The 25,648-nt window shown below is 44.4% G+C and overlaps 1 protein-coding gene, 1 long non-coding RNA gene and 2 other non-coding genes across 8 annotated transcripts in view; 3 read left to right on the top strand and 1 right to left on the bottom strand.

Moving 5' to 3' along the window:
* LOC115930164 (neuroblastoma breakpoint family member 9) overlaps nt 1-25,648 on the top strand; it is a 469,129-nt gene that overhangs the window by 153,923 nt on the left and 289,558 nt on the right. Inside the window, exons 2-5 of one of the 5 annotated variants that reach the window (XM_063702374.1) lie at nt 20,283-20,334; nt 23,507-23,670; nt 24,713-24,764; nt 25,427-25,599. The exons of 3 other annotated variants lie outside the window; for them this stretch is intronic. In XM_063702374.1, coding sequence (XP_063558444.1) covers nt 23,589-23,670; nt 24,713-24,764; nt 25,427-25,599 — 307 coding nt within the window. In that variant the 5' untranslated portion in view covers nt 20,283-20,334; nt 23,507-23,588. The remainder of the gene's footprint in view (nt 1-20,282; nt 20,335-23,506; nt 23,671-24,712; nt 24,765-25,426; nt 25,600-25,648) is intronic. One more of the 5 variants, XM_063702369.1, reaches the window with a different exon arrangement.
* On the bottom strand, nt 11,209-12,319 carry LOC129533336 (uncharacterized). The gene is made up of 2 exons (XR_008679478.2): nt 11,896-12,319; nt 11,209-11,453 (listed from the first exon to the last, which is right to left on the bottom strand). It is a non-coding gene; the product is annotated as an uncharacterized lncRNA (long non-coding RNA).
* Nucleotides 12,358-12,431, top strand: TRNAN-GUU (transfer RNA asparagine (anticodon GUU)). The gene has a single exon. It is a non-coding gene; the product is annotated as a tRNA-Asn (tRNA).
* On the top strand, nt 18,558-18,721 carry LOC129530031 (U1 spliceosomal RNA). The gene has a single exon (XR_008675546.2). It is a non-coding gene; the product is annotated as a U1 spliceosomal RNA (small nuclear RNA).

Consider the following 25,648-nt stretch of genomic DNA (forward strand, 5'->3'; position numbering starts at 1 on the left):
GCTCTACTCTAGAAGGCCCAAACTTGAAGACAAGCTCTTGTCTAACCCAAATGTTGAGTGGTTTAGAGATGGAAATAGCTATATTCATGAGGGAGTAAGAAAGGAAAATTAGCCAACAAGAAGTCATTGAGGCCAAGGGTTTACCTTCTCAGACTTCTGTTCAAAAAGCAGAATTAGCTGCTCTAATTAGGGCCTTCCAACCATGAAAAGACTTAAGCTGGACACGGTGGCTCACGCCTGTAATCCCAGCACTTTGGGAGGCCAAGTTGGTTGGGTCACCTGAGGTTGGGAGTTCGAGACCGGCCTAGCCAACATGGCGAAACCCCATCTCTACTAAAAATACAAAAATGAGCCGGGTGTGGTGGGGGGCGCCTGTAATCCCAGCTACTTGGGAGGCTGGGGCATGAGAATCCCTGAGTTTACAGTGAGCTGAGATTGCAGTGAGCTGAGATCATGCCATTACACTCCAGCCTGGGTGACACAGCAAGACTCCGTTTCAAAAAAAGAAGAGAAAAACCAAAACCTCAAGAGTCAATGTGTTGACTGACTCTAAATGTGGGTTCCTGGTGCTCCATGCTCATGCAGCCATAGGGAAGGAAAGGGGACTATCAAGAACCAAGGAATCCCACATACAACATTACTCAGATCTTGGAACTTTTAGATGCTGTCCAACTCCCAAAGAAATAACAATTACTCACTGCAGGGGACACCAGAAGGGAGACACTTTTATTATTAGAGGAAATTCCCTGGTGGAAAGAGCAGCTGAGGCCACAGCTAAGGAAACCCTGGTATTTCAAGCTGCTGCACTACTACCAGGTACTGCATCCGTGTCAGTGACACCATACTATACCCCTAAGGAAATTAAAGGGACTGAGTAAAAGGCTTCCAGGGAGACCCCTCTGGATGGTTGCTAGAAAAGAACAAACTCTATTCCTGAGGCTGACAGATGGGAAATAATTAAACATTTTCATGATTCCTCACATTTGGGACAGGATTTTCCATTTAAATTAGTTTCCTAAATATTCTTGCAGAAGGGACTGTTCCAAACTATAAAAAGGGTTACCACTCAGGAACCCACCCCATACCCTGATCCCTGCTTAAACCTATAGAACACCAAGGAACATACCATGGTAAAGACTGGCAGACAGACTTAACCCAGATGCCACCTTACAGGGGACTACAAGATTTGCTAGTGTTTATAGACACTTTCACCAGGTGGATAGAAGCTTTCCCCACAAGGACAGGAAAAGTATTGGAAGTGTCTAAATTCTTTAAGAAATCATTCCAAGATTTGGATTACCAAAAGGTTTGCAAGGTGACAACTGACCTCACTTCACAGCTAAGGTGACCCAGTGAGGTCATGCCTCAGCCTTAGGCATTACCTATCTTCACTCCTCATGGAGATCTCAGTCTTCAAATAACATAGAAAGCCAATCGCGACATTAACAAAACTCTTTCAGTTTGGGGGCTTGCCTGCCCTGCGTCACTATCATTGTTTCCTTGGGTTTCCCAGGAATGTACATGTGTGAGACTGCCGCCCTGCTTATAGATCTGTTTCCCTGCAAGGAAACAGGAATATGTTGCCTGTGGCTTCCAGAGTTGGAGATCCATGTAGTTGCACCCCTGAGGGCTAACATTTAATTTTGGAATCAAGTGATGCATTCAGACTGGTTGTTATCATTCTGTGGTATATGTTTAGTGAACATATACATGATTGAGTTTCCTGCTTTTAGCTGGAGCAAGAAAGTTTTATAATTGTGATTTGTATGAAAAAATCATAGGCAAGGGAATGGGTGTAAAATAAACTTTATTGTCAGAGGTTTCTAAAGGCTCATCCTTCAAGGAAAACAGACGTATGCTGAAGAGCTGATAAACTGTCTACAGCAATGTTATTCTAACCTAATCTTGATTCCAAGTTCTTGCCATTTTCCTCCAGCTGCTGTTGACTCCAGTTACATATAGGATGGGGGAGAGGGGATTATCTATGAATCTAGGCATCACTGTCTCTTGGGCCGTTATCGCATTTGCAGGCTGAAGGGATGTGATTTCTACAATCAAACTATCCATTTGGAGTACAAATCTGGAGTGGCTGTAGAATTCGGTTCTCAGAGATGAGCTTGCAGATTTGGACTTTCAATTGTTCTGTTGTTTTAGTTTTTCTCAACAACTGGGGAACTGTTTGTGACTAAGCTTTGTTAAAAGTAGAGAAGAGCTTTTCATAGTTCCAACATTAATTGTTACCCGAAACAAACAAAAACACACACACATACAATTAAACAGTAATCTTTGGTGAGGTCTTGCTGTTACCTGAGGCTGGAGTGAGAGCTGGGTGGTGATACAGGCCAGGTGCAAACTGAGTGCAACTAAGTGGATAATCTCCAGTAGTGAACTACAGTCTAGAAGAAGATAGTAATAATAGATTGAAAAAAAAGTCTCCTGAAATGAACTAGCTGGCCTGTGGTGTAGGACACAGGACCCCACCCAGCTTATGATTCTAAGAGCCTTGCTCAAAGCCACTGCAGATGAGTTTGCTAGGTCTCTACCACCTCCTCAGCATCAATTGACTCTCCATAATACTCCTCTGGAGAGAAATAAGGGTCTTTCAACCTCCCAGGAAGGGATTTGCTTAGCCTCAAATATGCACATTCAGAAATAGCTTGTCATAAGAAAGAGAGGACAGTTTGCAGAGAAATAACCCTCCTAAGTCCACATCCTATTCCTTTTAAATAAGAGAGTGGTGCCAAGGGAAGAGCCCTAGAATGCCAAAGCCAACAGGGTGCTCGGATACCACCCAAGTACAGTTCCATCTTTGGCCTTTAGGAAGCAATGGTGTCAAGAGGCTAAGGCCGTATGATCTGTAGGTGATAAACCTGGGATGAGAATCAAGGCCTCAAACCTTTTCCCCTACATCAGAGAGTTTAGGAGCAGTTAGAGGGAAGGCTTCAATCTGGAGAATACTAACAGGCTCTAGAGACTATTGGGTCATGGCGGCTGGGACAGAAATAAGGATTCACAGAAAGATGTTTATAGTAAATGTTCTTTTGGGATTTTGCTTGATTAAAAGGCTGAGCAAAAGTAAACATTTATTTCTTTTCTTTTTTTTTTTTTTTTTAGACAGTTTCACTCTTGTTTCCTAGGCTGGAGTGCAATGGTGCAACCTCAGCTCACCACAACCTCCACCCCCTGGGGTTCAAGCAATTCTCCTGCCTCAGCCTCCCAAGTAGGTGTGATTACAGACATGCACCACCGCGCCCAGCTAATTTTTTTTTTTTTTTTAGTAGAGACAGGGTTCCTCCATGTTGATCACGCTGGTCTCAAACTCCCAACCTCAAGTGATCCTCCCAAAGTGCTGGGATTACAGGCTCCAGCCACCACACCTGGCCAAAAGTAAAAATTCTCTAATTGCAATTCTGAACCACTTAGGGGTTGTGAAATCAATATAGTGGACTGCTTATTACTACAGGCTTCATTTAAATTCTAGGTAGGGTGGATTACACATAGTAAAAGATTTTTTAAAAACTGATCACAGGACAGGCGTGGTGGCTCATGCCTGTTATCCCAGCACTTTGGGAGGCCGAGGCAGGCAGATCATGCGGTCAGGAGATTGAGACCATCCTGGCTAACACGGTGAAACCCCGTCTCTACTAAAAATACAAAAAAAAAAAAATTAGCTGGGCATGGTGGTGGGTGCCTGTAGTCCCAGCTGCTCAGGACGCTGAGGCTGGAGAATGGTGTGAACCCAGGAGGGCGGAGCTTGCAGTGAGCCAAGATCACGCCAATGCACTCCAACCTGGGCAACAGGGCAAGACTCCGTCTCAAAAAAACAAAAAAAAAACTGATCACAAAGAATTGTATATTTCTCACTGCATCTTGTGGTCAGAAAAGTTTGAGAAACTGCTCTACATAGGCAAATTACAGGTCCAATCTCTCCATCTACCTCTTTAACTCTTCTCTATTTCCACGCTATGCAGACAAGTCCATGGAGAGAGGAAGGCAAATTCCATCAATGGCTGGTGTTAAGTCTTTTCTATGAGGTAGCTGCACATTTGGGGCACTTCAATACTGGTTACTTGAGATTCTAGTAGATAGATTGTCCTTTTCATCTCTAGCCACATGGTAAAATTACTTGGGAGCTTTTTAAGACTACTAGTGGCTTCCACCCACCTGGAAGCATTTAAATCAGAATCTCTATGTGTAGAGTCCAGGCACTTGTGTTAGTTAAAACCTCACCAGGCTTTATAATATGACAGAGTGGTTTAAAGCTACTAAGTAGACCCACCCTATTTCCTACCTTTCTCTTTGTTCCTCTTTCACCATAGGCTTCTTTCCCATCAGAAAGTAAAGATTTTAGTCTCTGTTTTCAGAGTCTCAAGTAAATCACTCTCTTTCTCAACTGGACTTCCAAGGCAAAGATTTCTTTCTATTTATCTATCTGCATTTTTACAAAGTTGGCTTCTGGATTCCCTTTTCCCGAACTTAATTCACCACAAAGGCGCCCCTCAAGTCAAGGAGCTGGGCTTTCATACACCTGCACCTGTCAATCGTGGGTCAATATTTTGCAGGCAGGGTTGCTGGGTGCTGTGGGATTGACATAAACTCCCAGGTATTGCCAGCTCTGAGCCTCAGGCAAGCTTGTGACTAAGTGCCTCCAGTAGTCTGAGGATAGTCCTTACTCAGAAGGGTCTTTGGAAGGAAAAGCAAACATAGGCATGAGAGTTAAAAAAAAAAAAAAATCTCATGTCATCTTGGCTTATACCTAAAAGAACTTGTGCAAGAATGAATATTAAGGTGGGTATTGTACACAGCAGAACTTAATAAATACCAAGTCTGGAGTTTAAGGGATAGGCTGAAGAGATTTTGCAGGTTTGTAAACATTTTTGCCAACTTGAACACACTTTTGTTTGGGTTTGGTTTCTCTCCTCAGTGGTAAGACCTACGCACAATAGGGTAGCTAAGATATTATAATTTGAATCAATACATTTGTATTTTGCCAAGGACCAAGATGAACTATGATGATTTCCATTTTTTAGTACTTTATTTTCATCAGTTTGAAAATTAGGACTTTTGCTCCTTGTTTGGCTTGTGGCACCTTTTCGGTTTTCACACTTTCTCAAAGACCAGTAACTTAGAATCTAAATTATGATTGCTTTTTCTTTCAGTACTCTAGGGGAAAGATGATTTAATCTTGACAAAATGTATTCAATTAAAATAATTGTTCTCTTCAATCTTTCTTTCTTTCCTTCTTTCTTTTTTCTTTTTTTGGAGATGGAGTCTTGCTCTGTCACCGAGGCTAGTGGGCAGTGGCACAATCTTGGCTCACTGCAACCTCCGCCTCCTGGGTTCAAATGACTCTCCTGCCTCAGCCTCCCAAGTAGCTTGGCCTATAGGTGCATGCCATCACGCCCGGCTAATTTTTGTATTTTTAGTAGAGATGGGGTTTCACCATGTTGTTCTCTTAAATCTTTTCACCTTTTAAGTTTGTCCTTCTTTTCTCCAATTTGCAATAGTGGAGAGTGGCTTGCAGCTAAATAGTATACTTCTCAGAGCTACTTATTCCTGGAGCCTGGCAGTCTGCAGGCCTGGAGGGGGAGCATCTAGAAAGCAGCCCTCTCTAAGTTGGGAATAACTATGAGAATTGTGGGTTATAAGGCTTTGAGCAGCTCTGGCCTCCCTGTCCTCTTTTGTTTCTACTGTGGGGTGTGACAAGAGAAGGGACTCATCTGAGAGTGACTTCATATTGTGGCCTTTCACCGTTTACCTCTAGAAATTTGATTCAGGCAAGCCAGGGAGTCTCTGGTATTCTTCTCTGAGAAGAAGAATTCATTATACAGCTGGACAATGGAATCTATGATCTGCCTGTAGAGGTTAGAGGTGCATCCTCATCCAGGAAATAATTACAATTTAGGCAAGTTATACATGTTTGCTTGAGAGAATGCTTTCTGCACATTTCATGTTCTTCCTTTCTATCTTAGCCTAGGGAGAAAACCGTGGGGACTCAGGGCTGGAACTTTAGTGTGATGGGGCAGAAGCTTAATTTTCACATGATTCTCAACAAATGGCAGCACATCCCATATATTATCATGTCCAATGGCTGCAATATGAAGGAGACTTCTCTGAAATATTTGCTGCTTTGGTAAAAAATTAACTAGATGGATTCAAAATCAAATTTGAAGAAAGCTGAGCAGGCAGAAGAAACAACCAGTGAACCTGAAGATAAGGCAATGGAAATCATCCAGTTTGAGGAACAGAAATAAAAAAAGATTGAAGAAAAGTGAACAGAGCCTAAGTGACCATCAAGTGGACCAACATATGCATTGTGGAATTTCTTTTCTGTTGTTGTTGTTTTGGGGGGGTGGGAGGGGTGATGGAGTTTCATTTTTGCTGCCCAGACTGGAATGCAATGGCGCTGTCTCAGCTCACCACAACCTCTGCCTCCTGGTTTCAAGCAATTCTCCCACCTCAGCCTCCCGAGTAGCTGGGTTTGCAGGCATGCACCACCATGCCTGGCTAATTTTGTATTTTTAGTAGAGAAGGCATTTCTCCATGTTGGTCAGGCTGGTCTCAAACTCCTGACCTAAGGTGATCCTCCCGCCTCGGCCTCCCAAAATGCTGGGATTACAGGCATGAGCTACGGCTCCCAGCCTTGCATTGTGGAATTTCTAAACAAGAGGGAGAGAAGGGCAAGAGAGAATATTTGAAGAAATCATGGCTGAAAGCTTCCCAAATTTGATGAAAGGTATGAATACAAACACAGTAGCATAACAAACTCCAAGTAAGATAAACTTAAAGAGACCTACACCAAAACACATTATAATCAAACTTTCAAAAGTCAAAGACAGACAATCTTTAAATTGGTAAGAGAAAAGCAACTGGTCACACGCAAGAAATCTTTAATAAGATTATCAACAGATTTCTCATCAGAAACTTTGGAAGCAGGAAGGACAGGAAATCAAAAGCTGCCAACAACCAGGAGGGGTGGCTCATATTTATAATCCCAACACTTTGGGTGGCTGAGACAGGCAGAGCAGATCACTTGAGTTCAGGAGCTCAAGACCAGCCTGGCCAACATGGCAAAACCCTGTCTCTATTAAAAATACAAAAATTAGCCAGGTGTGTTGGTGGGTGACTGTAATCCCAGCTACTTGAGAGACCAAGGTGGGAGAATCACTTGAACCTGGGAGGCGGAGGTTGCAGTAAGCCAAGATCTGGCCACTGCACTCCAGCCTGGGTGATAAGGTGAGACTCTGTATTAATAAACAAACAAACAAAAGCTGCCCGTGAAGGGGAAAAGGATCAATAAATGGGGATTCCAAAAAGTCAAAAGTCACACATATATCAAGGCAAAATAAACTGGTTTCCTTACTGGAAATGGAACCCAGGCTATGGCAGCAAAACACAGAACTTTAAGCACTGAACTGCAAGGTAGAGCAGACTTTATTGTGCATCCTGGAAGGGATCCAGAGCAGGCAGTTTGAGCTTATGAATAATTTTAACTTTGTTTTGGGTCAAATTTTGCTCTTTAATTTAGTCAAGAGAATTTTTTTCCCTACACAACACACATAATATTGTCAAGAGAATTTTGAAGGGTAGCCATGATGCTACTATGTGTGTTTGTTTTAATGTGATCTTCCTATGAACTGTTAAAGTAAGAGATCCCTAAAATCTTTTTTTTTTAATTCAGGTGTCTAATTTAAGGGATCCATCTTCAGGCCATTGGCAATTAGAATTTCCAATGGTGTAATTATTGCAATAGCAATTCAACCAAATAGCCCCTTTCTGGAAAGCCCAGGATGTCATTTTCCAGGTTAACCTTCTGGGAAGGGCAAAGAAGAGGCAATCCCAAAGATTCCCCTGCAAGAAAAAAGTTCAATGCAAGGAGTAGACCACAGATGGGTAAGGATGATGTTTGCCTCCAGCAACCCACAAATTTATGGGGACTTCCAGTCACAGACCTGTGAATCTGTGATACCAGGTAGGCCCTCTTGGGACTGAGCTTTCCTAGAACTAACCAGGCAACAAGAATTGAGATGACAAAAGCCTCAAAGGGATGGGACTTCTTAAGACAAACCCCAAGAGCTTGACATGGTCAGAACAAAAAGTGTGCTGGGGTTCCCAGCCATTTTCAGACAGGCCACCTAGTATGACCTGAAAGTTACCGCCTCTTTCCAGATAGTGGAAACCAAGAGAAAGCGCTCCCACTTGCTCACAAGTCAAGCTCTCAAGGACATAAAATAAGATGGAAGGAACCTCAACCAGTACCCCCTTTTATGACAGAATAACACATAGAGACGAAGACAAAGGAACAGACAATTTCTGGGAAGAAAGGGATTAAACAATAGGAATTGGTTCCACAAAGCACCAAAAAGCACGCCAGAGTCACCACACCCAAGACTAGTCTCACAAATCCTTTTCTCCAATTAATCAAGATTTTGGAGAGGGAAAAGAATGAAACAGTGATTTTTACCATCCACTTGATGAGATTCCACACAGAGAAGGAGGCCAGGTGCCTGGCTGGTAAAAAAATTCTTAAGCTTATGATAGCTGATCAGATCCTGGGTTGTTCACTGCAGCTTCCAGAAGAGCAGAGCTTTCCTATCCTGCTTACAGCTCCAAAACTGTAGGGGCCAATGGAAACCCTCCCTCTTAACTCTCTGAAGTTTCACTCAAAAATCAAGTCACAAAAGGCAGATTAATTGGAGAAAAGGCATAAAATGTACTAACATGTGATGGGGAGAGTCACAGAGTGATTACCCTCCCCTACCCACAATGGGATGCAGAAGCTTATATACCATCTCGAGGTAACAGAATGAATGAGGGCTCAAAGCATGGCCAAAACCAGGTGCAATCAGAGTCAGGTATATCCGTTTATTGCGGACAAGATAAGTGATGGTAGGGAGAGAAAATGAGTCTCGGCTAGCAAAGGTGGTCTTAATACGTAAATGAAACCTTACAGGTAGCAGCTCTCAGAGACAATAAACCCTAAAAGTTTCTTTCAGACCTTTACAGGTGTCAGACTCTCAGTTAATCTTTCCTAGATCTGGACAAGGAAAGACTTGGCTGTATCAATGCAGATTCCCTACAGATGCAAATCTCCCCAACAAAAGACAACTTTGCAGGGCTACTTCTGCAGCTGGCTTTCTGAACAGACACCTCAAAATATGTCAAAGAAATGTATTTTGGGGTAAAATATTTTTAATCCCTTCACATCTACAGCCTGATGCACCTGCCGTTTCAATGCACCATTGTTGGTGGCAACTCCATTCTTCCCTACACTCAAGCCAAAAAACCAGGTTCTCCTTGAGGCTAGTCTTTTTCTCACAGCACACATCCAATTTGTCAGAAAACTTATGTTTCCTGTTTGGTTAATTACAGATTTTGATCTGCCCAATCTTTCTCTTTCCTGGTCTCTGAATTTTGGCAAAGAAGTCTCCTGATAGAGGCAGGATGGATTCTACTGACCATTCTCAAAACCATCAGACACTTAAGAGCCTTAATCTCGGGGTCGGGGTTTGGGCCGACCTCGAACCTTTTCTTTGGGCCTACCCATCAAAATCAGCCTGGCCAGGCCTGTCTTCAAGGCCCAGGGGCAGGGCCAGGTCCTCCTGACGCTTCTTGAAGCTTCTCTTGCCCGGTCGCAGCCACTCTCCCCTTCCCTCTGACCTGCAGAGAAGCTTCAGGGGGCATTTATTCAATTTGCTAGGAACCCACGGGCATAGGTGCACGGTGACTCTGTGGTTCCCACTGCACCCACCGCCCTCCTTGGTCCTCTCACTGTCTGCAGCGTGCAGTAATGTTCTGGGTGAGCTTGGGCTCCAAAGACACCCAGTGAAGGAGGGACCAGTAGGGAAGGGCACTGGCCCCTTAGGTCCTTCGCACCCAGGGATCCGAAAAAGGTCTTGAAGAAACAGAAAGGGAGAGTTGGAAGTAGATCAAAGGGAAAGAAAGAAAATCCTAGATTTCCTATCTGAAGGCACCATGAAGAGAAACTCCGTCTCCTCTGGGCGGCGTCCTCACGTTGCTGGTGAACCGAGTTCCGTTCTCCATTGGAGACCAAATCAGTTGACTTTGGCTTGACTCCTAGTCAACAAGCCCCGCTTTGTCCTCCCCTGTTGAGCTCTTGGTCCTGAAGCACTTGATTATCTCTCCAAGGCTTTCGATGGATTCCAGGGATGCAACTAACAAATTTGTTTTTAATACACTTACTTGAAGTAAGAATATTTTAAAGTATGTTTGCAAAGAAAAACTTTTCCTTTTGCAATGAAGACATTCAGATGTGAGGAAAATCACTAGGCTGGGGAAAGCAAATGCTGTTGAGAATGTCTCACAAACACAAATTCCACATCAGCAGGTAGGTTCGACCCTCAGGTTGGGCACATTTTAAGTGCACTGTTGGAACTTAAGATGAATCTAGGACATTCATGATTAATATTTTAGTTTTTAGTACAATTTAATATTTTAAATTTAAGTACACATTCTGAAAATTGTATAACCAGCACAAGAAACCGGCTTTACGCCATATTTACAAACATAGGAAAGAAAGATGATATTTTAAATGACAATGCTTCATAAATGGCAACATTTTTAAAGTACCTAGAGAAACAAAGTTAACCTAGAATTCTATGCAAAAATAAAATTTCAAAACTGTGAGTGAAATAAGGACATTGAAAAACATACAAAAGCTAAAAGAATTCACCAACCCACGCTACAAGAAATCTTGAGTCCTCCAGGCAGAAGCAAAAGGATACCAGATAAAAATGTGGACCTACACAAAGAAACGAATATTGGAAATGGCATTTAGAAAGCATGTACTACACGTTTTCTTATAATTTAAATCTTTCAAAAAATATTGGACGTAATAAATAAAAGTAATAATAATGAATCACAAAGGTTATAGTGCATAAAGTAGAAATACATAACACTAGGATAAAGGCCAGAAAGGGAGACATAATGACACTAGAAAGCAGACTATGATAAATTAAAGATGTATCCCGGAAACCCTAAAGCAGCCTCTGAAATAAGAAAACGGTTATAGCTAATAAAGCAACAAAGGAAAGAAAACGGAAGGAAATAAAAGCTATGGAAACACTACGCTGGAACAACTACTCTCCAGGCCTCCACCCTATAGAAATACACCAGTGGCCAATGAGAGTGTACAAGAATGATGACTGCAGCATTACTTGTAATCATAAAATAATAAAACCAACGTAATTTTAAAGATATAGGAAAAGGGTTTTATTTATTTAACAGACAGACAATTGAACAAGCAAACAATGGGAGCAAGTCCTTTGCCAAAAGGATCACAGAGGTTCATGATGATGCTACTCCTCCAAGGATTTCAGAGTTCCCAGACGCCTAGTTTTCTGTCTAGTTCTTCTGGAAGATGTTATTCTTGGGGAGCAATAGGTCCTCGAGTTTGGGGCTCTTTCAGGTTCTCTCTCCATTTCCCCATTCTACTACAATAAACAAACAAACAAACAAACAAAAACAATTCTCACTTCCAGAGGATCCCGCCTGTGCCTCTTCATGAGCCTTTCAGGAGGTCTGGATGTCTGGTCCACCGCTCCCCGGCTTCTTTCCCAGCTTTTGCTTTTCCCTTTCCCAGCTCTTGACCTACCACCCCACGGGCGGACCACCGCCCAGCTGAGCCCCCGCGGCTCCACCGCGCAGAAGGTGCGCCAGAGGCCCTGCCAGTTGCCCTCCCTGCCGGCTGCCGAGAAATCAACGCTTTGTAAAAACAACTTCCCCGTGGAAAAAATTTCTTGATTTCCACTCTCAGGGCTCTTCAAAGGACTAAAAGCTAAAGGCGACGATGAATTCATTCCACAAGTCCTAGTCATGCGCCCTGGTGAGTACCACACCCTGCTTCCCCCGAGGGGACCCACGAGCGACCCTCACCACCATCCCTGCCCTGGTGGAGCCCCCGTGTGGAACACAGGATCCGAAGATGGCAGCGGAAGCTCCTCAGCGGCCCCGAAAGCGACTGGGCAGGGTGGGCACAGGCTCCTTCAATGGGTGAAGGCAGCGCAAAGAACGGGAAGAACCATCCCGGGAGCCCACAGGGCGTTCAGCTTCCCTTGGGGCCCCAGGCAGCTCGGGCTGGGTCGCCCACCAGGGAGTTTCTGGAAGCTTCTGCAGCAGGCGAGCGGCAGAGCGGGCGAAGGCAATTCGGCTGTTCTTCTGGCTCCAGAATCTCCTAACGCGCAGGCGTCCAACGTGACCGGCGCGACACACCGCTCTAATCTCTCTGGTTTACCAAGGCCTGGCTCGGTGGTCCTGCCCGGTGGGCCCTGAGAATAGACGGAACGGAGGACGTTCAGTGAGTGCGCCCTTCCCATCCCAGTAGAGTCAGAAGCGCTTGTCTCTGTGGCGCAATCGGTTAGCGCGTTCGGCTGTTAACCGAAAGGTTGGTGGTTCGAGCCCACCCAGGGACGCTTATTGGAACTTTTGAAGCATTCACGCAATGTCAATCACTAGATAAATGGGGAAGATCTTATCTTCCCGAAGTCCCAAGCCACTAATTTATGACTGATCCATGTCAAGGGCCGCCCACCTCCCCGACCAGATTCTAAACCGGCTATCTCCTGAAATGCCGGGTTTACACCTGTGTCACTAAGAAATCCTGAAACAGAGACCTAGGAACCCACTTCTGATGTGATAAAATTCTAATTCAGTCCATTATACGCTTAAACGAGTATTTACGTGTCTCCATTTTTTCATATTTTAGTAATAGGAGTCCAGTATTACCTCCAGGATGTGCCTGGGTTTCCTGATTGCTCTATCAATAATGAGACCAGTGGAATCATTCATCATGATAGTGATTCTCTCCATCATTTTTGAAAATAGTGTTTTTCCTCAGTTTATGCATGATTCATTTAACCCTTTTCAAAATGTTTTTGTTAGCCAGGCATGGTGGCATGCACCTGTAATCCCAGCTACTCGGGAGGCTGAGGCAGGAGAATCGTTTGAACTTGGGAGGTGGAGGCGGCAGTGAGCTGAGATCACACCGCCACACTCCAGCCTAAGCATCAGAGTGAGACTCCATCTCAAAAAAAGAATGTTTTTGAGATGATGTTGGTTTCATAGTTTTAGGATTACAAAGAATGCTGCAGTCACCAGTCCTGTACAGATATCTTTGGTCATTGTGGAAATGTTTACCCTGCAGACATTTCTATAGAGTAGAGAGCTGGATGTGCCATTGCTACATTATAATGCTTGTATAATGCTTCTAATGTGAGTCCATTCTGCAAATGTATCTTTTACGGGAGCAGTACCAAATAATATTCCAATATGAATGTTTATAAGAGGAAAAATGTGCAGATGTGCACTTGAGCTGCGTGCCTCTCCATGGGGCTCATGTTCATAAAATGTGGCATTAGCAATCATCTGAGAGTGGAGTTTGTGGCCCTCTGACGTCAAAATCTGAGGCAATGGACATGAAAACCCTCACTGTACATCCTCTGTAGTCTGGCCAGAATCATTCCTAGGTCGGTGGTCTCTTATCAGGAGGGAATGCTGCTTGCTTGTTTTGTCAAAACCACAAAAGAGAGGGAAAGCATCAGGCTGTTGGTTGATAACAGCAGTGAAGCAAGTCTGTCCAAAGGCTTGGATTGTTAACCCTTAGGAAAAAAAATCCTAATTCTTGCCAGGTGGTGCCATGAATTTCCAGGCTCTTGGTGTCCCAAGCAAAGAACTGTACATGACACACACAAAGCAGCAAAGCAAAGCAAAATTTATTAAGCACAGTAACAGTCTCAGAGTGGGGAGAGTGGGCTGACCTCTGGGATGTAAGATCAGTATTAGTTTGGTGTACGTTGGGTCTTTTTATGTGTGTTATTTTTCTTCTCTTCACAAGGATGCCTAATCGTTAGCCAGTGTTTGCCTTTTGATTGATAGGTGGGTTGCTTATTTATTTTGGCCCTTGTGTGCTTGCACATTGCCTCCATCCCATAATTTTAAGTACATGCATGATATGCAGTCCATATGCATGAGTTTTAATGAGCTGATTATCATATGGAGTCATGTTAAGGATACTTTTTTTCTCTAATGCACATGCCTATCTCTGAGGAGCTGCCCCTTTACTGGTTTGGATCTGGCCAGCCATGGGGTCCTGGCTTGCTTTTCTTTCTTTTATTTTTTTGAGACAGAGTCTGGCTCTGTTGCCCAGTCTGGAGTGTAGTGGTGCAATCTCGGCTCACTGCAACCTCCGCCTCCCGGGTTCAAGCGATGCTCCTGTCTCAGCCTCCCAAGTAGCTGGGAGTACAGGAGTGCACCACCACGCCCAGCTAATTTTTTGTATTTTTAGTAGAGATGGGGTTTCACCATGTTGGCCAGGCTGGTCTCAAACTCCTGACCTCAGGTGATCTGCCTGCCTTGGCCTCCCAAAATGCTGGGATTACAGGCATGAGCCACCGTGCCCAGCCTTGCTTGCTTTTTAAAATCTTACTTTTTGTTTTGGCTGCTCAACTTCTGCCTTATATCTTGCTTCTTGCTCTCCCACCACATCACCTTGCTTCTTTCTCTGCTTTCACTCACTCTGCCTCTTATCTAACTTCCAATTCCCTCTGCTGTTCTCCTGCAACATAATGGCGGTTAGTGAGGGGAGGGTTTTGAGGTGGCATGTCCAACCTCCTAGCCTGCCACATCCAGAAACTGCTTTCGAGGTTTCTCTGTGGTCCTGTCAGCCAAGAGGGAGTCCACTCAGTTGGTTGTAGGGCCTAGGGCTTATTTTTATTTCTCAAACCTGACAAGATAAAGCTGGATCAATGCAGATTCTCTGCAGGTGTAAATTTCCCCTACAAAAGACAGTTTCGCAGAGTTACTTCTGTTTGCTGGCTCTCTGACAGCCATCTTAAAATGTGCCAAAGAAATATATTCTGGGGTAAAATATTTTGATTTTCTTCATCTATCAACAGCCTCACCATGCTGACAGCCTCCAATCCAAGCATACCTGAAGCTTTTCTTTTTTTGTTTGTTTGTTTGTTTGTTTGTTTGTTTGTTTCAGACACAGTCTCGCTCTGTCACCCAGGCTAGAGTGCGGTGGCGTAATCTCGGCTCACTGCAATATTCGCCTCCCAGGTTCATGCCATTCTCCTGCCTCAGCCTCCAGAGTAGCTGGGACTACAGGTGCCTGCCACCACACCTGGCTAATTGTTTGTAAATTTTTTAGTAGAGATGGGGTTTCGCCATGTTAGTCAGGATGGTGTTGATCTCCTGACCTCGTGACCACCCACCTGGGCCTCCCGAAGTGCTGAGATTACGTGTGTAAGCCACCGTGTGCGGCCCCTGAAGCCTCTCTTTTTAAAAAGCTTTCCCACCTTTATGACTGCCTTCAAGTCTCTGCCAAAACACAAATAACAGTGACTGACTCCCTGCTATAGCAAGCTCAGAATAAATAGTCTTTGCTTTTTTTCATTTGGTTGGTCTTTGTTTATTTGCAGAAGCTTCAATGTAGAGTTGACAAGAACTCCAGTCTTTGACCAAACCTTAGTGGTTTCCTCTGAGCCCTTTTCTCTGGTATTTCTTTGCCTGCCAAGTCCAGTTTTAGGAAAGAATACTGTTGAGTCTAGTTTAGCAAGAGTCCTCGCAACCACCTTTGATAGCTAATCAAGTTCCTCTTAGTCATTTTCCATCCACTGACTTTCTTATCTTGCCAATTGGCTATAATCTTCAACTCCTCCTGCTGTATTCGAGGTTGAGCCCAGTTGTCTTCTGGTCTCTCTTGCCTACTGTAGTACATACAATAACATCTGTCTCATGTTTTTAAGAAGTGTCCAGTGCAGCCCCTCAGAAACTACCTTTGCAAAATTATGACAACAAGAGAAAGCTGACATGGCTGACTCCATCTTGGTTCTAGCCTCACAGGCTTGCTGTCTTTGCTCATTCCTATGCAATTTCCCCCAAGCTATCTTTGGGAAAAATTGAGTTTATAGTTTAAATCAGGGCTCCCCAATCCCCAGGGCCATAAGACAGGTACTGGTCCATGGCCTGTTAGGAACCGAGCTGAACGGCAGGAGGTGAGCTGCAGGCTTTCGAGCATTACCGCCTAAGCTCTGCCTCTTGTCAGATCAGCATGAGCATTAGCTGCTCATGCTAAGGTTGGGGACAGCCGAAAAGGCTGGTTTAAATGATAACCTTCCCCAAACTAAATTACCCCTGTAAAATGAATGAAAGGCCACCGAGTTAGAAGGATGAAAGGGGCCTGATTTCTACTAAGATGTATGCCTCATTAAATAATTACCAGCCATTATTCCAGAAGTCACAAGATTGGCAGCTTCCCCAATTACTGCTGTGAAGAACATCACTATTGTAGAACCTAAGATTGGCCTCTTGAGATGTCTTTTCAGGCTTTGGCATTTCTGACTGCTGGATGGCACCATCCGGCCCAAAAATCAACCAGTCTCTTAGCCCCCACCCAGAATCTGACTCCATGCAGGAGGGCCATTTTCCATGCCACTGTGATTCCATCCCCAACAATCAGCACCGGGCAAGCCCTAGCCCCCTCCTCAGCAAACTATCTTTGAAAAACCTCTCACCTCCAAGCCTTCAGTGAGATTGGTTTGAGTAATAACTCTGTCTCCCACATGTCGTGGCTGGCCTGTGTCAATGAAACTCTTTCCTGCAGTGCCATGGTCTCCATGAATTGAGTTTTTGTGTACATCGGTCAGGAAGAACCCATCCGGCGGTTACATCTGCAGGATGGTGCCAGTTCTTTCCACAAAGGCTGGTCAGATACCCAGAAAGCATTTCTCCACTACTACCTGGACAATGTGTCTCCCTGTCAATCTCCAGGGAATGGGGCCTTGGATCAAGTATTTAGTATTCAGCAGTTACTACACTGTCACCTAATCCATCATTTTCAATATTTTGCCATGCTTCCAGTGGCCTAACTGGCCACCATGCCACAGAATCCTTACTTCATGGTCTCCAAGGAGAACTCTCCACTCGATGTTTTGTGATTTGAGCAATGGAATAGAATCTGATACTGGTGGGCTGGGGTAGGTCCCTGGACACTGGTGGGATCTCGACCCCAGCCGTGGTGTCCAGGCTCCTGACACCATCGCGAGAACAAAGTCAAAGATGAGTCAGCAAATAGTGAAAGAAGAGCTTTATTGCAAAGCAAAAAGTACACACTCAAGAAAGGGGAGCTCCGGAATACCCGAGAGACAATAATGTGTTCTGGGGTTTCATCTTGATGGGTTTCTTTAACCAAGAATTGGAATATTCACGAAAATTCCTGGGTAAAGGTGGAGATTTCTTGGAACTGTGGTGCCATTTTTACATCAAACACTGGTCTCAGAACTGTCATGGCACTGGCGGGTGTGTGATTTAGTATGTTAATGAGCATATAATGAGGGCCTAGGTAAAACCTCCATCAAATCCAGCACCACGTTGGGTCCACTCAGCCTTAGTCAGCTTGGTCCACACCCTGGTTTTTCAGCGTCTTAACAGCCCATAGCCTCAAGTCATGTAAATCTGCTGCCTAGAATGTGTTATCCTGTGACCACCCTGTAGTATTGCTGTCTGAAATCTACTTGTAAATATTCAAATGGTCTTTCACTTGGGCATTCCAACTTTGCTTACTTCACAGTGTTTTCTGCATAATATATAAGAAAAGATGATCCAGACATTTGTTAAACATCTCAAATAAGATGTAGCCCAGGTATTGGTGTCAAATTTGGATTATTTTGGTTTCGTCTTTGCAGAATATAAAAAACTAACATGAGGTAAGCACTAAGGTGTGGAGATGGCTGTGCAAGAGATGACAAAGTCCAGCACCACGCTTGAGAGTGTCCAATCATCTCTTCTGGGGCAGCATAGTTTTCTACAATACTGATTTTGGAAAAAAAAAAAACATCGAAAAAAAAAACCCTACAAGATTCATGAAACTGGACAACTGTCTTTATAACATTACCAGTGATAAAACCAGTAAGGAAGGCTGGTTTGCAGTCATCTGAGCAGCCTCTTTACTTTCATAAATATGGTTTCTCTCTGATATTAAACGGCTTCCAATTGCAAGCGGAATGCTGTCTCACAAGGATAAGGATGTGAAGAGACCCGGTTTCTTTTGCAATCCGAAACATTCTAGTCTGCGAATTAAAAGCCATTATTTGAAGAAGGATGCCCCGGCTCCATCTGGCCACCGAAAGGTTGCTCCTTAACACAGGCTAAGGACCAGCTTCTTTGGGAGAGAACAGACGCAGGGGCGGGAGGGAAAAAGGGAGAGGCAGACGTCACTTCCCCTTGGAGGCTCTGGCAGCAGATTGGTCGGTTGAGTGGCAGAAAAGCAGATGGGGACTGGGCAAGGCACTGTCGGTGACATCACGGAGAGGGCGACTTCTATGTAGATGAGGCAGCGCAGAGGCTGCTGCTTCGCCACTTGCTGCTTCGCCACGAAGGAGTTCCCCTGCCCTGGGAGCGGATTCAGGACTGCTGATCGGAACTGAGCATCCCAGCTGTGTGTCAGGGCTGGAAAGGGCTCGGGAGTGCGCGGGGCAAGTGACCGTGTGTGTAAAGAGTGAGGCGTATGAGGCTGTGGCGGGACAGCGACACAAAATCTCATACTTACCTGGCAGGGGAGATACCATGATCACGAAGGTGGTTTTCCCAGGGCGAGGCTTATCCATTGCACTCCGGATGTGCTGACCCCTGCGATTTCCCCAAATGTGGGAAACTCGACTGCATAATTTGTGGTAGTGGGGGACTGCGTTCGCGCTTTCCCCTGCCTTTCTGGAGTTTGAAAAATAGACTGTATGCCAAGTGTCGTATCTTCTTCTCTGTTGGTTTGTGTCTTGGTTGGCGTCTTAAGTGTTAATCCTACAGTGGAGAGCTGGGAAATAGGAAAGTAACATGTCGCTTCCCGCCATAGGAGAAAAAGCGAGCATCAGCCGTATCGTATCGGCTTTGTAACACAAGTTAGCTATCGTGAAGTCCGCTCAGCTCTTCACTTTCTACCCGGGCTGCTTTTTGCAGGGATTGGTCCGTGGTCTCCAGTCTCTTGGGTTCTCACCCTGTGTGAAAATCTTCGTGGTTTTCCCTACCCCCCAGTCACCTCTTACACAGCCTCTGCTTCCAAGCGCATCCCCCACAGGAGTTTGTAGGATTTCTGTGCTAGCGGGGAATGTGTTCTCACCTCATTGTGCCAGGTAGAAACTATGCAGATGGGCGCTGTTCTCTGGGAAGAAAGCAGGGCCTTTGGGGCTCTCAGTGTCCCCGTTGGGTTGTAGACATTACACGCTTACTTTGCGTAGGGGAACGGCTCTGCCGGCCCCCAGGTGCCCTAGCGCATATTCATGGAGGCCCGCAGGTCAGAACCGCAGTCTCACCTGTCTTGGCGGAAATGCCCTGTGATCCTCCCTGAGATAGAAGGCGGGAAGTTTTATGAGGAGCTGGTCCAGTTTCCCTACTATCTCCTGCCATTTATATATCTAGTCTTTCTTCAGACTTTAAGCGACTGCTTCATGTTTGATGTCTCACTCCCACATCCTACATCCATTGCCAGGCAACTTTCTAGATAGCACACTGAACCATCCTTCCCACCCACAGGAAGCCCTTTCCTATTTCTGGGGCCTGTGTCCTCCCCAGTCCCTCTTTCTTCAGGCCCTCGCTTATCACCTTCATGGACAGAAAATACTTAGCTCTCTCTCAACCTGAGGTTTACACCTGACACGCGTCAGTGCCCTGGCAAATTCCTTAATACCCCTTCTCAAATAGCACTGTAAATCATCTCTTTTTAACTCCCAGAGGTATCTAATTGGTTTTGTCCCTGCACTACATGAATACTAGTATTCCACTACAGAGGAAAACCCCAGGCCTAGCGATGGCGGTTCTGGACATTGTGCCAGCCTCTCCCAGGGTATGTTTTCTGACCTCACCTACTTTTGATCAACTGAGGTCAGGAGTTCAAAACCAGCCTGACCAACATGGCAAAACTTCGTCTCTACTAAAAACACATACACACGCACAATAGTAATAATAATAATAATAATAATAATAATTGCTGGGCGCAGTGGTGTGTGTCTGTAATCCCAACTACTCGGGAGGCTGAGGCAGGAGAATCGCTTGAACCCGGAAATGGACTTTTATATGGATGTGGCCTATATGGATGTGGGGAGAGGTTCTACTTCTCACCAGAGTTAATCTAGGGCACCCTAGAGTGCTCCTGTCAGAATCCATATTCTTGCACTGAGAATAGTTATGTCCTTGTCCTATGACTGGGCACTGATTTGGGCATATGTGAAGTGTGAATTGCTTAGTGTGACCTGCTTCTCTGAATTTATTTCCAGAAAATGAAAGTGATCATGAGCAAGAGGAAGAAAAAGGGCCAGTGTCTCCCAGGTAATGCCGTGGAATTGTGGGCTGTTAATTCAATAGTGGCAGCTGGAGTTTGTAGATTTAGGGGAAATGAGGAAGCAATGAATAGAACTTTTTCTTCCATTCACCCAGCTACAAGTTGTCCTTATTAACAATGTTGTACATTATTTGTGGCCCTTGTGTTGGTTTTAATTTCGTAGTCCTCTCAAGATAGGAACTTGCAATCAGACGAGCCAGGTGAACTAGTCAAACAGGGATTTCTTGTTGATCTTTTCAAAAAACCAGCTCCTGGATTCACTGATTTTTTTGAAGGGTTTTTTGTGTCTCTATCTCCTTCAGTTCTGCTCTGATCTTAGTTATTTCTTGCCTTCTGGTAGCTTTTGAATTTGTTTGCTCTTGCTTCTCTAGTTCTTTTAATTGTGATGTTAAGGTGTTGATTTTAGATCTTTCCTTTCCTTGTGGGCATTTAGTGCTAGAAATTTCCCTCTCCACACTGCTTTAAATGTGTCCCAGAGATTCTGGTATGTTGTGTCTTTGTTCTCATTGGTTTCAAAGAACATCTTAATTTCTGCCTTCATTTCGTTATTTACCCAGTAGTCATTCAGGAGCAGGTTGTTCAGTTTCCATGTAGTTGTGCGGTTTTGAGTGAGTTTCTTAATCCTGAGCTCTAATTTGATAGCACTGTGGTCTGAGAGACAGTTTGTTGTGATTTCTGTTCTTTTACATTTGCTGAGGAGTGCTCTACCTCCAACTATGTGGTCAATTTTGCAATAAGTGTGATGTGATGCTGAGAAGAATGAATATTCTGTTGATTTGGGGTGGAGAGTTCATAGATGTCTATTAGGTCTGCTTGGTGCAGAGCTGAGTTCAAGTCGTGGATATCCTTGTGAACCTTCTGTCTCATTGACCTGTCTAATATTGACAGTGGGGTGTTAAAGTCTCCCATGATTATTGTGTGGGAGTCTAAGTCTCTTTTTAGGTCTCTCAGGACTTGCTTTATGAATCTGGGTGCTCCTGTATTGGATACATGTACATTTAGGATAGTTAGATTTTCATGCTGAATTGATCCCTTTGCGATTATGTAATGGCCTTCTTTGTCTCTTTTGATCTTTCTTGGTTTAAAGTCTGTCTTATCAAAGACTAGGATTGCAACCCCTGCTTTTTTTGCTTTCCATTTGCTTGGTAGATCTTCCTCCATCCCTTTATTTTGAGCCTATGTGTGTCTCTGCACGTGAGATGGGTCTCCTGCATACAGCACACTGATGGGTCTTGACTCCTTATCCAATTTGCCAGTCTGTGTCTTTTAATTGGGGCATTTAGCCTATTTACATTTAAGGTTACTATTGTTATGTGTGAATTTGTTCCTGTCCTGATGATGTGAGCTGGTTATTTTGCCTGTTAGTTGATGCACTTTCTTCCTAGCATCGATGGTCTTTACAATTTGGCACGTTTTTGCAGTGGCTGGCTGGTACTGGTTGTTCCTTTCCATGTTTAGTGCTCCAGGAGCTCTTGCAAGGCAGGCCTGGTGGTGAAAAAATCTCTCAGCAATTGCTTGTCTGTAAAGGATTTTATTTCTCCTTCACTTTTGAAGCTTAGTTTGGCTGAATATGAAATTCTGGGTTGAAAATTCTTTTCTTTATGAATGTCGAATATTGGCCCCCACTCTCTTCTGGCTTGTAGGGTTTCTGCAGAGAGATCCACTGTTAGTCTGGTGGGCTTCCCTTAGTGGGTAACTCGACCATTCTCTCTGGCTGCCCTTAACATTTTTTCCTTCTTTCAACCTTGGTGAATCTGACAATTATGTGTCTTGGAGTTGCTCTTCTCGAGGAGTATCTTTGTGGTGTTCTCTGTATTTCCTGAATTTGAATGTTGGCCTGCTTTGCTAGGTTGGGGAAGTTCTCGTGGATAATATCCTGAAGAGTGTTTTCCAACTTGGTTCCATTCTCCCCGTCACTTTCAGGTACACCAATCAAATGTAGATTTGGTCTTTTCACATAGTCCCATATTTATTGGAGGCTTTGTTCATTTATTTTTACTCTTTTTTCTCTAAACTTCTCTTCTCACTTCATTTCATTAGTTTGGTCTTCAATCACTAATACCCTTTCTTCCACTTGATCGAATCGGCTACTGAGGCTTGTGCATGTGTCACGTAGTTCTCGTGCCATGGTTTTCAGCTCCATCAGGTCATTTCAGGTCTCCTCTACATTGTTTATTCTAGTTAGCCATTCGTCCAATCTTTTTTCAAGGTTTTTAGCTTCCTTGTGATGGGTTTGCACATCCTCCTTTAGCTCGGAGAAGTTTGTTATTACCGACTTCTGAAGCCTACTTCTGTCAGCTCATCAAAGTTATTCTCCGTCCTGCTTTGTTCCATTGCTGGTGAGGAGCTGTGATCCTTTGGAGGAGAAGGGGTGCTCTGGTTTTTAGAATTTTCAGCTTTTCTGCTCCAGTTTGTCCACATCTTCGTGGTTTTATCTACCTTTGGTCTTTGATGCTGGTGACCTACAGATGGGGTTTTGGTGTGGATGTCCTTTTGTTGACGTTGATTCCTTTCTGTTTGTTAGTTTTCCTTTTAACAGTGAGGTCCCTCAGCTGCAGGTCTGGTGGAGTTTGCTGGAGGTCCACTCCAGACCTTCAAACAGGGATTTCTTGGTGTCACCTGTTCTCTCCCACATGTTTAAATCCAGGAAGAGAATGTATAAATGCTTTCTGCTTATTTTTTGTTAGTATGTTTGCTAGTATTTATGTAAGCAAAGAAATTGAAAAAATAAACATATATCAAAATATCGTAAAAAGGGACCCTTAATACACAAGATCTGTGTCTGCACTGCCTCAAGAGCTCTGTTCACTTGAATGCTGCATGTAAAATTCATCCCAATTTAGACGAAGTAGTTGAAGCCCTGTGTTAGTTCTCTGTGCTGCAAGTCATGATGGTAGTTTACAGAGAGAGTCTGGGTGCCCTGCATTGGCTGATCTGTGGCAAATGTACTGAGCACGTGCTGCCCATTTTTGTTTGGTCCTCAGAGCAGTCACCCTCCAGCCTGCATTTAAAAGGATAGTTTTATTTCTCTTGAAGGGAAAATGCCTTTGGTTTCTGTGAGCACTCCATTCTGTCTGCCATCAGATCATCTGGAAGGTTTTGTTGTCTAATCTCTGTTGGTTATATCTTCTGTCATCCCTGTCCTGCCTGGCTCATCAGGAATCTGCAGGAGTCTGAAGAGGAGGAAGCCCCCCAGGAGTCCTGGGATGAAGGTGATTGGACTCTCTCAATTCCTCCTGACATGTCTGCCTCATACCAGTCTGACAGGAGCACCTTTCACTCAGTAGAGGAACAGCAAGTCGGCTTGGCTCTTGACATAGGCAGTGAGTACTCCATTGTGAAGGTGATAAAGCTCCAGTTCATGTCCCAGGTAGACCCCATAATCTTTGGGCCTTGCGCCCCTGGTTGGGCTGAGAGTTGCCATCTCTGTGGGTGGAACCCATATATCAATGTAGATTTCAATCACTCTGGAATCGAGTCTGAAGCACAGGCGTGGGGTGGGTCAGTGAGCTTTGCTCTCTTCCTAGTCTCAGGCCATGCCTGTTCCACCCTGGACTGACTGTCAGGACATTGAACACAAGGCGGGCGTGGCAAACTCACACCAAGCTGTGCAGCACATGTCCAGGGGTTGTCTGTCAGATCAGCTCACCTGAGTTAAATGTCTCTTGCCAGCTACAAAGTTCTTTATGAGTTTTGTTCCCAAAGCATGTCTGTGCAGTTCTTTACCTGCCCAAGGCCAGTGTCACCCTTGTCTACCTCTCCGTGGAAGATGTGACCCAGGTTTCACTGAATTTATCCCCATTTTCTGTGTCTTCTAAGTTGGCTTGTCGTAGCTCATCTGTCCATCATCTTGCTGGTATGTTTTCTAGAAAAATGGCTGACTTTTCACCCATAAAAGCCATGATAGCTGATGCTTCTGTGTAGAACCAAGTCTCATTTTGACTCAAGAGCTGGTACATTGCACCCCTGCATCAAATCTCAGTGTCCACAATCTCATAAACTATCAAATCCTGGGTATTTGATGAGAGAAGCCTGAACATTGCAGTATCTCTCCTATGAGGCATTAGAACGATTTGCCTCAAATCTATTGGGAAAAACATTGCTCATTTGTGTACACAAACCTAGGACAGAGCACACTGGGAAGATCACATTCCAAAACAGGGGCATTTTGCCCAAGGCTCATGAAAGGAACCAAGTCAGTTCTCTCAAGACTTGCCCTCAGGCCTCCTGGTATATTTCTCTCAAAGTCTCCTGTTCTCACACTGAGAAGACTGATGTCCGTGTGTTAGGATTGGACAGAGGAATGTTTCCATGTGCAAGGAAGAACTGCTTCACGTAAGAGGCCCTGTCTGAATTTATTTGCAGGACATTGGTGTGATCAAGTGAAAAAGGAGGACCAAGAGGCCACAAGTCCCAGGTGAGTCTGAGAAATTATGGACAGTAAATTTGATGTTGACACCTGGAGATGCCAAGTCCGGGGAAAACAGTACATGCTGAAAATAATGATTTCATCTTGTCAGACAAGTCTGAATTATGTCTACTAACATTGCTTTTGGTTCTCATTACAGTAAATGTTTAGGTTTCCATTTCTTCCTATCCTTCTCATTTACTAACCTAGTGAAGGTTGACCATACTTCAAAAGCTGTATTCTCATGGTGACTGCAGGGAAGCTTGAGCACATTTTATGCAAAATTATTGAGCCCACTCTTTTCATGATCACTGTTCATTGTGTGTCCTGAAGGCACAAATATAGAGTGTTCTTTGACTCTCTCATCAGTGTGTCACCTGACCAATTCACTGAGCTCACTATCTCTCTCTCTCTCTCTCTCTCTCTCTCTCTCTCTCTCTCTCTCTCTCGTGTGTGTGTGTGTGTGTGTGTGTGTGTGTGTGTGTGTGTCTTTCTCTTTCATCCTTTTCTACCTGGCCCTGGTCTGTCCCAACATGAAGGCAATAATTTGTTGCCTCATTAATAGATCTGTCCTTTTTCTTTTGAAACAGTTCCTTATGTTATCCATGAAGCTGGGGCTGTGTGGTTTCTGATTCCCCCTGGCTTATTCTTTACTTTTCCTGCTTTTCCAGGCTCAGCAGGGAGCTGCTGGATGAGAAAGAGCCTGAAGTCTTGCAGGACTCACTGGATAGATTTTATTCAACTCCCTGTGGGTATCTGGAACTGCCTGACTTATGCCAGCCCTACAGAAGTGACTTTTACTCATTGCAGGAACAACACCTTGGCTTGGCTCTTGACGTGGACAGTGAGTACCTTACTGTGAAGGTGATAAGACTCCACCTGGTCCTCCAGAT

This window comes from Gorilla gorilla, chromosome 1 (assembly GCF_029281585.2).
Source record: "Gorilla gorilla gorilla isolate KB3781 chromosome 1, NHGRI_mGorGor1-v2.1_pri, whole genome shotgun sequence".
Taxonomy (NCBI): Eukaryota; Metazoa; Chordata; class Mammalia; order Primates; family Hominidae; genus Gorilla; species Gorilla gorilla.